Here is a 14,594-nt window from a genome sequence, read left to right as displayed (position 1 = left end):
TACCCCCAACCAAATGCCCCCACACCCGCGGCCTTCCACCACCAGCGACCCACTGCGGCCTTCCACCGTCGGCTACTTTCGGCGTCAGGGGTTGGGGAGGCGGATTCGGGGGCGGGCGACGCGGCGGGGGTTGCCGGTGACGATGAGGAAGGCAGGCGTAATTTTCCCCCTGACCCCTGCGAACCCTAGCAGCCGCACCAATGCCACCCCGCCGCCAGGCGCCAACCATCGGGTCGCTTCCCTGCGCCTCCTCGCCTCCCTCTGCTCCAGGCCTCCCTCTCTCGCGCTGCTAGGAGCTGCTCCTGGTGTCTAGCAGCTGCCTTCCCCTCACTCATCGCATCAATCTCCTGCTCCCTCTCTCTCCAACATCCCCCGCTGTCCTCTCGCATCACACACAGGCGGTGGCTGTACATATCTGGTCGGGTGTGGCGTGTGTGGCATCTGTGATGTGCTTCGGCCGACCGGTTGTCCATGCATAGGAAGTGAATGGTTGCAGGCAGAGGAAGCTGTTGGCCGTTGTCAGAGGAGGATTAGGATAGTTCCCTTCATCTTTGTCAGAAAATGATAGTTCCCTTGATTTGTTTTGTTCCGAATTAGTACAAAAGTGCTATGATATTTGTTTTGTGCCGCAGGAGCTTCAAGACAGCAGGGACCAATTGCAACCTTCATTTATCTGTTCTGTGAACCAATTTGTGATGGCTTCTAAATGCACTTGGCTGGAACAGAGCAATTTTTTGGTAGTCTTCAGCCGGGAGAAGATGGGTGCAGAGAAGAGTGAAACGGGCTCAGTCAGGTGTGAAAAGGAGAATTTGAGAGATAGCAACGATGTGGTGCTGCACTGCTGCTCTCTTACTGCTAGCTTGCTACTTCTAGCTGAATTTTGCTATTTCTGCTAGCTGAATTTTGCATAGGCATGGCGAGCTGTTTGGTACGTATACAAATGATGCTGCTATTTTTTTTATTGCTCACACCCGGTCGCCCGCGCTCACGGCCAGTGCTGCAGATTTCGTGGCAGGCCTGCTTATCCTCAATGTGTTCTGACTCGGAGGTTGGAGCCAGTTCGCAACTTTGAATGTTGAAGCTGACAACGGACTCAAGCACTCCACCATATTCTTAGTATTGCATACCGTCACCGCTAAGGACTTAGCCAAGCTGCTTTTAAAAGTCATATAACAACTAAGTGCTAGATATTGTCATAGATAGATTTTGGTGGATAGGAATTTAATAAGCTACAAAGTAGTGTAGGTCGAGATGAACAAAGAATGGTATGCAAAATGTGTAACATTATTTGATACATTTACATTGACAGGTCTGGACTCGCTGGAGGGTTGTATGCTTTTGATTGATGAAGCTTAACACTTCTGCTCACTCATTATTTATTCTATATTCATAAAATATATATTTATTTTGTACTATATCATAGCATGTTTGACGAGCAGAAGAAGAGACGGCCATGGTGCTAGCTGATAGCACCTGCTAACTTAAGAAGTCTACATACCTTTTATCTAATAACTAAAAGAGAGTTTCTTACCAACTACTGAGCTTACAAGTCTTAGATCTGTCTCTAAAGCCACTACTCAACTTCATGTTGGTACTTTGCTGTAGAGTATACCTCTATAATTCTCCATCTAAGATAGTACTAAAGTTTATTGATGATGCTTAGTTTCAGGATATGCCTTACAAGTCATCCATGTGAGATATCCAAGGGGTTCAAGACGGATTGAAAAGGAGCTGGAGTAGGTGGTCGATTGAGGAAGGAGCTGGAGCAGAGGTGGAATCGAGGCTGCCCCTACGTGCGCTAAGAAGCTGCCAGAAATTATGAGGCGCCTGCCATCCGGACACTGCTGCGCTTTCTCCATCTCTCAAGGTAAGCCCTCGGCTGCACCTCCCATACTCCCTCCATCCGAATTCAGCAGCCCGCAGCGACAACGTAGCCGACGTCCTCCTCATCCATGACACTCCAATTTTTTTGCTTGTTACAATGCACATCATACACGGTTCTGCATTGTGGTGTGTGTGCCAAAGTTCAAAATTGCACAAGTGCTTGGGGGACTGGAAAGAACATAAAAATTTCTGTTTTCAGTCACAAGTCTGCTCCCCATTGTCGATAGCGTCAAACTCAATGTGGTGCACAAGTGCGAGATAGAAATTTAGTGGAGATGCAAGATGAAAGATGGAACATGATGCTTCAAATCAGCATAATTATAAGGATTACAAACTTTCTCGGGGAAATAAATACAAAGTGATAATATATGTAATCTCATTTTTTTCCAGGAATATGTAATTGCATTTATAGCATCTGTTTTGAACTGTATTTTATATGCCATTTATATATCATGGTGGAACAAAAAAAATTAAATAGAAAAGAATAGCAGTGACCAATGTATATCTGGCAAGTTCAGATATATATCCATGCTTACCTAAAGTTTGTACAATGCATACTGTGGAATCATACAACAAATATTCATGCTTGACTAAATATTCTGCAAGTTTTTTTTGCCGCTGCTCGGTCAAGCACAGCCAACTGCTCGCAACTATGTGCGGTTCTCTTGCCATTTCATGGGGTGTAACCGGAAGTGGCACAAGACTGTAGTTGTGTCGTTCTAAAATTTACTGATGTTGATGTTTCTTTTCAAGATTGTAGTATTGTTTACCAATTTGGTCCCTGGCTTATGTACTCATTTCCTTCTCTATTCTTTGTAGATAATTTTCTTCAGTTCATCGAACTACGTGCTGAAACATGTGTATTGTTTCTCAATATATCGGGCATCAACCCACCTCCCATGAGATCTCTGAATTTTCGACGCATATTACATTTGCTGAATTATTTCCTCCAGATAACTATGCTTGGATTCACAAATGCGCGCAATGCTTTCAAGTAGAGGTTAGTTCTACTTAAGCTGTGCTATTCCACTTTCAAGTTTTTGGTCCTAGAAGTGTAATACTTGGTAGGTTAGCTGTAGAAGCAGAATGTATATGGCCTGAATTTATATGTCAGAGTGTATAATCTGATTCAGAGTATTTTGACCCCTTGTGTTCTGAAACGTTGTGTTGTATCATTCTGTCCTGAAAGAATAGAAGCAATTCTTCTCTGGGAGAGAATATAAACGTTATGCGCAAACAACATGCATCGTCATTAAGTTTCTTATTACCAATTTAAACATGGTCAGTAATAGCACAACTAAAGTTTGTGAACAACATATCATTATGAAATGGTTGATTGGATTGAGTTTTGTATGGATTCTACAAGGGCCATTTCTAGGGAATTACAAATTAGTTTTACATTTTTATGGCTGGGCTCATTGTCTTTCGATTGCCCACATTCGGAGGGGTTTGTTATCAAGTGGACACCACAACCACCATCAATAGGGCGGGAATGGGGTGTGTGATATTTTTTTCCCGTTGCAACGCACGGGCATTTTTGCTAGTACCTAATAATAAAGAGAGTTGGGTTTCTGTTGTCCGTCATCTTGGCATTTTTGCAAAAAAGTCCCTATAAATTTTCATAATTGAACCCGCAGTCCATATTTAAGTGGATCTGGCGAAACAATTCGATTTTGCAAATTACCCCCTGCATCTTGTAAGAATTCCACGCACGCTCCTTTGTTCATCTTATCTTATCCAACCAGTGGCAGAGAAGGTGGAAGGGGGATGGCTTCGGCTGGGCTCTCGTCGGCTGTCCGGCTCTCCCCTCCGTCCCCGGCCCTCTCGCCTCTCGGCCTCTCCTCCGCCTCCGATGTCACCAGCCCTCTCGCGTCTCGGCCTCTCCTCCGCCTCCGGCGTCACCGGCCCCCTGTAGATGCGTCTCCATCCCAGCACCCGAGCTCCGCTGTGCTTGTCCGCCAGCAGCCGCGATGGGGCGCTCGTTGGCCGGCAGCCATGGCGCCGCTGCAGAGCTATCTTCACTCTTCCTCGCGTCGGCTCGAGGCGGGTGAAGCAGCTCGGCGCCCATGACCTCCACCATGGCTCCATCGACGTGTTCCACTGCCTGCTCGCCGGCGCCGTCCTCCGCCTGCCCAAGCAGCAAAAATTACTTTCCGTGTGAGGATTATTAGGATTCATAAATAGTCCTCGCTCCTTTGCATAGAATCCAATCAATTTATACACACGGGCGATTTTGCCCCATTAGAAGAAATCAACGACAATAGGAGGGGAACAGAAACAAGGAATTAATCCCACAAGAAGGAAGATGGAGCAAAAGAATACACGACAGAGTAAGGGAAGGGGTGGGGGAAGACGAGCCGAAGCAGAGGATGCTGGACGAGGCAGCGGCCTGCTAGCGTGATGCAACAGAGATGTGCCAGGTGGACCTCGAGATGTGCAGAGGCGAAGGCCGAGGCGTCGTTCGGCGCTGCCCGTTGATGACTACAGCCTTGTGGTCGTAGGACACGGCGGCATTGCCGACGGCAGCGGCCGCGGCGCAGGCCGAGGAGGAGGACGCGGAGGGCATGGTGGCGCCTGGATCTGTTCTCTCCCCCTCGACTACTGCTCGGACAGTGTGGACCAACTGTGGGTGGTGCTGGGCTTATACGCTGGTGGTCTATCTGGCCTCACCGGTGGTGTTGATGATGGCGGATGTCTCTGAAAGAATTATAGCAGTGCTGGAGGAATGATGAGGGAGGGGCGAGATGAGGGTAGTGGTGAGGCCGGGCGGCAACGTGGCGGGCGGCGGCAAAGCTCCGGTAGAACGGCGCTCGCCGGGCAGCCGGCTCACAGCGCGCCGGATCAAGCTGGCTGCTGCGGCGTTGAAGTGCAGTGCGTCTGGGCAGATGGGGATGAGAAGAGAGATGGAGCGAGAGAAGTTAATGGATGGAGATGCATCTCGGTGGAAAGGATAAAGCAAGCTCTAAAGCGGTGGTGTACACGTGCCTGTACGTGCCGCCCGCTCGACCCCCAGCATGCCAAACATTGAAAATATAATATAATCTTTCAAATCAAACTATATTTGATAAAAAAATAAAAAAATCATAAGAATTCAAATCGTTTGATAATTTTATAAAATAATTTATTAAACTCTCAAAGAGTATGTAAGGGCATCTCCAACGCTGACCCACAAGGCGTCAGCAACTGTCCGGACTACCGGTCCAGACGTGTTCTGCCATCTAACATGGGCATGTATCGGTCAGTTGATCGGTCTGAGCCTACTTTTTACGCAAAGCAAACATAAACTTGGGGGAGGGACTTTGCGGGTGTCCGAACCGCTGCCAGGTTCGATTCTGACTATCCTGGGCCACCTAACACCCACTCCATTCCCGCCCGGAGCGTTCAAATGTGAGGCCTTTGTTCGCCTCCCTACATCAAACATGCGCGGGTGCCGAGAAACCTACTCCGGCGCCACAAGTCCGTTTGTCTGCCGCCCACCATTAACCACCCCGTCCCTTGCCTTGCCATCAACCGGCTATTTAAATTCCAACCCAGACCATAGCTGCATCCACCATCCCCCCTCCCTTTCTCCTCTTCGCACCACGCCTGTCATGGCCTCCTCGAGCTATCAAGCCATTTGGGACAGTCTCTCGTCCGAGTAGAATACGGAGATGGCCGCCATTGCTGCCAACTGACAGACGGAGGCCGGCGTTGTGGATGTCCCAATGAATGACGCGACCGACACGAGCTGGCGCCACCCTCCTCGCAGGTCCATGTCGGCATCACCATGTGCGAGGCATGTGCTCACTACCGAAATGGTGTTGGCCGAGCGGGAGGCCTTGTTCCGGCCGAGTAGGAGGCACTGGTCAACTCCTATCAGATTCAATTCCCGAGGCTCATGGCATGCTAGAAATGGGAGAACGGGCGCCGACGATCATTTAGACAAGGTGTAGAGTATATTTTGATTCAAATATGTCAAATTGTAATTAGTTTGCTCTGGTCTAGATTAAAAGCATCTGTTTTATCTAAATATTATTCAAGTATGAATGAATATCGTCCAGTTTATTTAAATACCCATCAAATTTGTTCACTTTCATTAAATTTCTTCCGAAATGCAATTGCACTTACGTGGATAGTTTTGGATGGCTGCCTCGTGCATCAGTGCCCACAGACTGGTCCCCGGTCCATGGACGGATGCTTTGTCCGTTTTGTGTCTTGGCGTTGGAGAAGCACTAAGAATCACGTTGTATGTTTCTCCCGCTAAAATACTATTTTATGCACAACTTCTCTTCCATTCGATGGAAGTATGGAGCTTAAGTATGCGCCAATGAAGGACGTTAGTGTGGCTTCTCACATGAACACTTCATGATCCAAATAAGGATAATTCAACCCGTGACAAAACACCCGCATATGCACCTTACAGATGAGGGTAACCTTATTTCAAGGTTTGTCAAACTTGAATATAAGTGAAGCATAATGATACATGAAGCTGGTTTTGTCAATTTTTTTGCCCGTTGCAACGCATGGGCATATGTACTAGTATAGATTAACTACAGATAAGTACATCGGTCCCATCAGTCACCACAAAGTAAATCAGCAACAGCCATCAGTACAAGAATTCTCTTAAATACTAAAAAAATTATCCTACTTATAACTCAAAATTAAGCTATTATTGTTCTAAAAATATTAGAATTACTTGACTTTGAAAACTATATTCTCATTGAATTTAAGGTGACTTGCATATACTTAACGATTTAGTTTAATCTTTTAAAGTGAAAGTTCAAATATTTATTTTAGAGTTTATATGGTGGAGAAATTATTTTATAAAAAATATTATGGATTTTTAAACAACTTTAACATTAATTTTAAATCCATATTAATAAAAGACACTTCAAATAAAAAATAAATGCAGCATAATTTAGATTATAACTATATATTATTTGGAATTATAACTATGTATTATTTGGAACAAGCATTAGGAGCCACTGAAACTAGTCGCGGAGGTTTGACATTTGATTTATGCTGGGTAATTTGAGGTGTGCCTGTTGGTTATGCCATTTATCCTTTTTCTATCAAGCAATTATTTTCTATTGTTGTGATAGGCCTGAATCAGTTTTTGTTTTTTGTATGCACCGTGATGAAGCTGAAAGTTATGACAATCAGATCAAATACCAAAAGTTGTAACTCGGATATACCATGATATTTTGAATGGTGTGATACCTTGATAGCTTTCAATGGTATGTTGTCTGTTCAATTCCGGAAACAAGATTTGTGGTAGGTTGACCTGTTGATAGCTTTCAATGCTAGTCCCTCAGCCCCACAATGTAAGATGTTTTTGCAAGCTATATTAGCTTGAAAAAAATGTCTTACATTATGAGACAGAGGGAGTATGTTGTTTGTTCAACTCCAGTCATTGAATTTCCATACAAAACCAAGATTTGTTCTAGGTAATTATTTAGTCACCAAGCAACAAGGGCATGGATTTAAAATATGCACACACGACAAACATTTGTGGGGATTTTCTATAGGTGTCTGTGTTGACCTGCATGTTTGCCTGATGAGTGAAACATAAGTGATTCCAGTTCTACATATTTGTAACATGCTATTTTTGTTGGCTCATATTAACATGGGAACCTAGTAAGTTTCTGCAAATATATTCTTTTGGTTGTTTTGTGCCATTTTTATCCTAGTCAACAATTTGAGAGATTTATTTCGATTAAATTCTTGGTCTGAACTGGCTGTAGCATTCATTGGATTTTTTTGAGACTATGATGATTTTTATAGAAAATTCAGAAATTATACACCCTAATGCAGAAAAATCAAAAGTATCACCACCTTGGCCTCCTGTTCGCCGAAGAGGGACTTTTCGGCCAACCGTTGGCCAAAAAGGACTTTTCGGCCAACAATCCCTCTTCGGCCAACACCTGCTCTACTATTTTAGAAAATTCACATCAATTAGAATTTTTAGTATTTTAATTTGATTGTTTTTGCATTAGATTAGAAATTTTATGAAGTTTCTGTAGATATCAAGTTTGACTAGATTTGAAAGTTTGAATTTGAACTTTCATGAATTTGCTCAAATCACTAGATTGCCTATAATTTGAGGAGTATTCTTTTTAGATGATTCTATTTGGTACTGGTTCTTTGTGACCTTGTTTATCAGTAGTAATTCATTGGTGAATTTTAGGATTACTTAAAATTAGGTTTTTACGAAAATAGTTCTGTTTTAGTGTTTTATAGATTTTGTGCTATTTCTTTTAATTTTAATTCTTTAAATTGTTTTCCTTATTTTTTTGACATATTCTTTTAGTTTCTATTAAGTTATTAGTAGATATTTTATTGTAGTATTTTTTTGTATTTTATTTCTTTTATCCTACTAGAAAACTTGTTTAGAGCTTCATAGGAGTTTATATTAAAAGTGCCTTATAAATCCTGTACAACCATTGCTATTTTATACATGAAAAAAATACTTTCCCGCAATCTTTTCCCTCCATTTTCTTTGCCGCCATTTCCTTTCCCGCCATTTCCTTTGCCGCCATTTTCTCCCGCCATTCTCTCTTGCCACACTAAGGAGTGTTGCATCGACTGAGGATGATGATGATGCCTTCATGTGGAGTGTGAAACACTGTGTGAGAGAAGTCATAAGTGTGAAACACTCTCCAATGATGATGACGAAGCTGCAAACACTTATGACTTCTCTCAGATAGTGTTTCACACTCCACCAGCAGCACCGACACAGGAGACACAGATCATGTCAGACGATATTATCTACGATCGTGGACACCATGAAGATCATTTTATAAGTTGAGAAGTGAAGATGGCGAGAAAGAAGATGACAGGAAAGAAGATGGCGGGATAGAATGGTGGGAAAGAAAATGGCGGGAAAGAAAATGGAGAGAAATAAAATGGCGGGAGAAAATGGAGGGAGAAAATGGAGGGAGAGAATGGCGGCAAATAAAATGGCGGAAAAGAAAATGGCAGGAGAAAATGGCGGCAAAGAATGGCGGGAGAAAATGGCGGGAAAGAAAATTGCGGGAGAAAATGGAGGGAAACAATGGCGGGAAAGTAAATGGAGGATAAAAGAAATAAAATACAAAAAAATACTACAAATAAAATATCTACTCATAACTTAACAGAAACTAAAAGAATATGTCAAAAATAAATAAAGAAAACAATTAAAATTAAAATTAAAAGAAATAGCACAAAACCTATAAAACACTAAAACAGAATTGTTTTCGTAAAAACCTAATTTTAAATAATCCTAAAATTCACCAATTAATTAGTACTGATAAACTAAGTCACAAAGAACATGTCCCAAAAAAATCATCTAAAAAGAATACTCCTAGTTCAAATTATAGGCAATCTAGTGATTTGAGCAAATTCATGAAAATTCAAATTTAAGCTTTCAAATCTAGTCAAACATGATATCTACAAAAACTTCATAAAATTTCTAATCTAATGCAAAAATAATCAAATTAAAATACTAAAAATCCTAATTGATATGAATTTTCTAAAATAGTAGAGCAGGTGTTGGCCGAAAAGTCCTTTTTGGCCAACGGTTGGCCGAAAAGTCCCTTTTCGGCCAACGGTAGGCCGAAAAGTCCCTCTTCGGCCAACAGGAGGCCGACGGGGTGATACTTTTGATTTTCCTGCATTAGGGTGTATAGTTTTCGAATTTGCTATAAAAATCATCATAGTTTCAAAAAAAATCCATTCATTGATCAAATAATTGTCGTCTAACGAGTGTTATTGATAAAGGAGGAGCTTGAGAAAATGAAGGTGACTGTGAATCTGATGAAGCTTCTCTATACATGATGAAGTGGGCGAATGCGAAAAACAACAGGAGTTAGAGAAAGGCACACCTTGCACTTACCCTGAGTGCCAAAGAAAGGGTTCACTGAAAGTATCAACTTTATTTAATGTGAGGTAGTGACAAGCTTTAGAGTTCAAGCTTTTCGTGGAGTGCTTTTATGCATATAGAGAAGCTTTAGAGTATCAAGCTTTTAGAGTTCACTGAAAGTATCAACTCTATAATTCATAATTGTAAATAATGGGAAGCACACCGTGGTATACACATTGTATGCACTGTGAAAGAAAATATTTTTGTAATCGTGCTTGTGTTTAACAAGAATTGGTAAAAACAATTATGTTTTAATTTTAGTGAATATATAATATACCTTCTGTATAAACTAAGTCATATTGTCGCACTATCATTTTCTTTTCTTTTGTTTTTTTGTTCATCTTTTTTCTTCCATTGCAACGCACGGGCCATTTTGCTAGTATATATAGGAATGATAGAAGATTTTTGTTTTTCTGTGAGCTCAAGATGGAAAGACTAGGTGCATGTGCACATGCACAATGTATACACGCACACGGCATACCCAGAGTTATCGGGGCAGCATAAAGCCCGAGAGACACGCAATATCAATCTTGCGGTGAAGCTGAACCGAATCTTGAGAAGTAGCTAGCCGATGGATCTGCACATGCGGTAGATGCTGCAGGTTTCTTCGCCGACCCTGCGGAGCGCTTCGCAGCAGTCCTTGGTGATGTGCACGTCGCCATAGAGGAGAGCCTGGAGGACCTGCGCCGCGCACTTTCGCGGCGTCTCCGTCACAGATTTGTAGCAGTCGGCTTTCTGTTTTGGAGCTGGGACAGGCCACGGCTGTGGATAGACAACAGTGACGGACGAGGCGATTGCAAGGACGAGGCACATGAAGAGGGAGAAGAGCCAGCCGCTGGCCCTGGCCATGGTGGTCTGGTGTCTGTTGATCGACTAGCTACGTGCGGCGATGGGAATGGACGGACGCTGTGATGTTACTGTGCCGTGGTGTCATTACTAGTTGTCGCTATTTATAGAGAGGGAGACGGCGTTTCCGTGAGCATTCATCGCTGTGATGTTAACTCGCGGCTGTAAATTCGGAGAATTCAGCATGCAACGTTTATTACCGGCATTGATTTTTGAACCGTTATTACCGGCATTGATTTGGTTGTTGACGCGGTGAAGGTATAGTAGCGCCGGTTAACAACCCAGCTAATTAAGCCGGTTTGTCTAAAAAAAAAACGATTTCTTTCCTTCTCTATGCATCCCTCGTTTAACCCAGGCCAGGCCGGGCCGGCTCATTCGGGCAGGTTTGTATTAGTTTCGCCGAGCGGGCGTTGCCTCCCCACCCTAAATCACCGTATTCCTCCCCGCCGGTCAGTCCCATGGCCACCTCGTCTTCTTCCTGCACGCCGGTCGGCGAATCGTCTGCCTCCCCGCCGGTCAGTCCTATGGCCACCTCGCCTTCTTCCTCCACGCCGGTCAGCGAATTGTCTTCCTCCCAGCCGGTCAAGTTAGTCGCCATGAAAGAAAATACGTCGGTTTCAGGCCACATCACGCCATGATATATCTTTGGTTATTCGTCTCCCAAGGTTTTAAAATTTGTTATACCACTCATCAGGCTTGCTTGTTTCGCTTCAGGTGTCAGCCGGTGGATCAGGTCGGAGGCAGATTATCTGCACTTGTGTATGCCCTATCTCTCGTTTGGTGGCCTGTTCTTACTTATACAATCTAAACGTAGATATAGAAGTGCATTTCACTTGGCTTTACGCCTCCCTGGATTGCAAATCGCCGTTCAACTTGGCCGTGTCACCATGTTCAATCTCCTAAGATATACACAAATAGTTCTTATGCACCCATCTAGCTTGTTTCTCAGTTTCAGGGATTTGCCTGGCGAGGAAAAGTCATCTTCCGATCTGTCTGACGCTTCGGAGTCCGATGAGTATGAAAAAAAAAGCTTTTGCTCTTTCGTTTTCTGTTTCTCCATCTGGTTGAAATCCCATGTGTTTATATCTTGTAGCATAGCGTGTCATCGTTCTTCTACTCATTGACCGAGCCCACCCACTGCAGGGGTTCAGAGACTTACGACACAAACCATGTTTTGGCCTGGAGAGATCCCGGTTTGCCTACACCAGTTTATGTCAGAATGGATAGTTCAGGAGTTTTTTACACATATCCTACTCTGGGTGATAAGCCGTTGCAGAGCCTTGAAGAAGTTGCAAGTGCTGTTGATTCCTATGCTAATCCCAATAGCAATGTCATGTAATGTTCTGATCTCTCTCAAAAGAAAATCGTTTACCTTCTCTGAAGAACGAACATCTATTAATCACATGCTCTGATCTGAAATTAGGTCTGATAAGATGCTTTCAGAGAAGGAACGTGCTGTACGTGAACGTCTTTACTTTCCAGATGGCACCCCGAAGGTCTACACAAGGGCTCAAGTAGTGAAGAGGGAACGTGACAAAGTCCGGAGACTGGTTGAAGCTTTACTGGACAAGCGGAATGACGCTGAGGTTCATTCTCTGCTCGCCTTCACTCTGTCCCACTACCAGGCTTGTGTTGTATTTTATAGTTACTGCTTTGTGCATGCAACATTACTGATCCAATCAATGCTTATTCTAGGATCGTGTGGATGAACTCGAAGAAATTGTTCATTGGCAATCAATCTGCGAAGGTGTCGAATGGTACTATCATCTCAATATCACTGTGAAGACCAAAGGAGCTGCCGATGATGCGGGCAGCACCAGTCTATTCTTCGTTGAAGTCGCATGTGATTCGAATGATATCACAGGATATTATATCAACACTTTCTCCAGGGTCGACACTGACGGCCAGGGTAGTTTACACTCTTATCTCAAATTATGCATTTTTGGAATACTGGTTGAAATTATCTGTTAGATATAGATCAGAACGATACACTAGGATGTTTTCTCTGCATTTTCTGTGGTGTTAACGCTGACGGCAAGGATAATTTACACTCGTATCTCAAATTAAGCATTTTGATACAGTGTTTGAAGTTAGCTTTATATATATATATATATATATATATATATATATATATATATATATATATATATATATAATTGCAAATGTGTTTCTGGTTTATTGTGGAGCCCTTACTGTTGACCTGTTTGCCTGCCCATTGTGCCATCTTATACCATACATAGCTTTATGTCTGTAATATCACAATCCAACTGGTTCACGCACAGCCATTTGTAGGTGCTGCAATCATGCATTTTTGGCACTTATTCAGCTATTCTCGTTGTATCTGAGCCAGACTAGTCATCTGACACTTAAATGACAAATTCCATACCTGTCTTTAGATCGTGGAGCTACCTGCAATGGCTGTATAAACAATGAAAGTGATGGTATGAAGCACCCGCGTGCTGCTTCATTCAAAGGCGGCCACATGAACATCGGTTTCCCACTTGGTTTTGGTCCCTGTAATGAGAAGCAGTGGGTCGACTCCCGTCACAGTGTATGGTGATTTATGTACTGGCTAGCGTTTTAATATCTTCAATGTACTGCGCCAATGTTAACTATGTGTCTTATCCTCGGCTGCAGGAAGCTCAGTATGAAGAAATGCTAAAAAAAGAGGAGGAAAGGATAAGAGACCATTTTGAGGTAATTTCATAATTGTGTGGTAAATAACCATTTTGTGGCAACTTGATTTTGAACCACTGGACTAATTATTTCTTTTGTGTTTATCATGTTCTGAAGTTCATTGAAAATGCTGAACATCTGCGCCGCAAACATCTTAGTTATCGATGGGAATATCAAATAAATCTCCAGGTTCGAGTCCCAATCTCCTTCAATGTGTTAGTAGTTGTGTGTCTGTAAGTTTTTTGTCCCATTCCCACGTGAATTTTTAGATGTTTAGAGGAAGAATCCTGAAAGCTCCTGGATGTTGGTAGTGTTACCAAACTGTTTTTTTAGTTCCGAGCCTGTTTTGTGGCGACCTGCTTGTGAGAAGAATACGGCACTTGCCTCTGAACTGCTCAGTAGTTTGCTTGGGTTTGTATCCACCCTGAAACTTGATTGTTCTGAGGTCACTAAATCTGTTTGGTGTCCATTATTGGTGTTTGAAACTGGTCTGCTATCTGTTTTCCTTTGCTCTTTTAGTTGTGCCATGTACAAGATTAGTTGTGCCTTTGCATGTTTTTGTTTAGATGACTCCATATACTCGTTGACTGCTGAGAAAAGTAGTGTTGCTGATGTGATTTTGAAAATTGAACTACTGTGCAATCACGGTCCATTGTACTATCTATATTGTCACTATATATTTCGCCACCAGCCACCTTTTTGAATGTCAGCCGTCTGCAGTTCTCTAGCTCTGTTGTCTTTTGGAGGCACTGCCTGTATCTGTATGCGACATGGCCGTGAACTCATCTTGTATTCAAATTTTTGTGTTTTTGACACTGTTCTTTCATTACTGCTATCTTACAGTCAGATGAAGAAATTGCCTCTGATTCAGATGAAGAGTGAAGATGTCCCTGCCTATTATATCACCTGTTTTCATTTATCAGTAGATTGAACTCAGTGGAGCTTTCGAGTATTTGAACCTGTTACCAAGTTAAACACTCGACTTAATGACGTTTGTGTGTAATGTCATATGTGAACAAGGCTGGAAGGCTTGTCCAATTTCTTTTGTGTTCTTTATTTACCCTGTCTGGAATAGTAGCTTATTTGCATACCACAGGCTGTTCAAGCATCGAGACGAAACCCAATCTGCTGGCAGCACGTCCTTAGCTTCGGCCCTGTTCGCATAGACTGCCACGTCTCTCGTGCCCCCCCTCGCTGTGCTCTGGCTATCCTCGGCAGGGCTGCAGTGCCGTTGCACCATTGGGTGATACTAGCATTGTGCCTAGGTGGCGTGCACAGAGTTTGTTACGCAGGTATCAACTTTCCTAGG

At 43.0% G+C, this 14,594-nt stretch overlaps 2 protein-coding genes and 1 long non-coding RNA gene across 3 annotated transcripts; 2 read left to right on the top strand and 1 right to left on the bottom strand.

The window, feature by feature from the left end:
• The first annotated feature begins 233 nt into the window (after window positions 1-233).
• LOC119310487 lies at window positions 234-2,982 on the top strand. Its single transcript, XR_005150713.1, has 3 exons — window positions 234-928; window positions 1,004-1,867; window positions 2,704-2,982. It is a non-coding gene; the product is annotated as an uncharacterized LOC119310487 (long non-coding RNA).
• A 494-nt stretch (window positions 2,983-3,476) lies between these two features.
• Window positions 3,477-4,814, bottom strand: LOC119310486. The gene is made up of 2 exons (XM_037586223.1): window positions 4,311-4,814; window positions 3,477-4,012 (listed from the first exon to the last, which is right to left on the bottom strand). Exons 1-2 carry the CDS (start codon window positions 4,448-4,450, stop codon window positions 3,613-3,615), a joined length of 540 nt encoding a protein of 179 aa, XP_037442120.1. The 5' UTR covers window positions 4,451-4,814; the 3' UTR covers window positions 3,477-3,612.
• A 6,198-nt stretch (window positions 4,815-11,012) lies between these two features.
• Window positions 11,013-14,314, top strand: LOC119305711. The gene is made up of 10 exons (XM_037582163.1): window positions 11,013-11,219; window positions 11,324-11,368; window positions 11,559-11,624; window positions 11,753-11,944; window positions 12,033-12,195; window positions 12,305-12,518; window positions 13,006-13,160; window positions 13,247-13,306; window positions 13,403-13,474; window positions 14,129-14,314. Exons 1-10 carry the CDS (start codon window positions 11,068-11,070, stop codon window positions 14,165-14,167), a joined length of 1,158 nt encoding a protein of 385 aa, XP_037438060.1. The 5' UTR covers window positions 11,013-11,067; the 3' UTR covers window positions 14,168-14,314.
• Window positions 14,315-14,594: the final 280 nt, after the last annotated feature.

This window comes from Triticum dicoccoides, chromosome 5B (assembly GCF_002162155.2).
Source record: "Triticum dicoccoides isolate Atlit2015 ecotype Zavitan chromosome 5B, WEW_v2.0, whole genome shotgun sequence".
NCBI classification, from domain to species: domain Eukaryota; kingdom Viridiplantae; phylum Streptophyta; class Magnoliopsida; order Poales; family Poaceae; genus Triticum; species Triticum dicoccoides.
The sequence above is the reverse complement of the archived record's forward strand: the minus strand, read 5'-3'. Positions and strand labels throughout refer to the sequence as shown.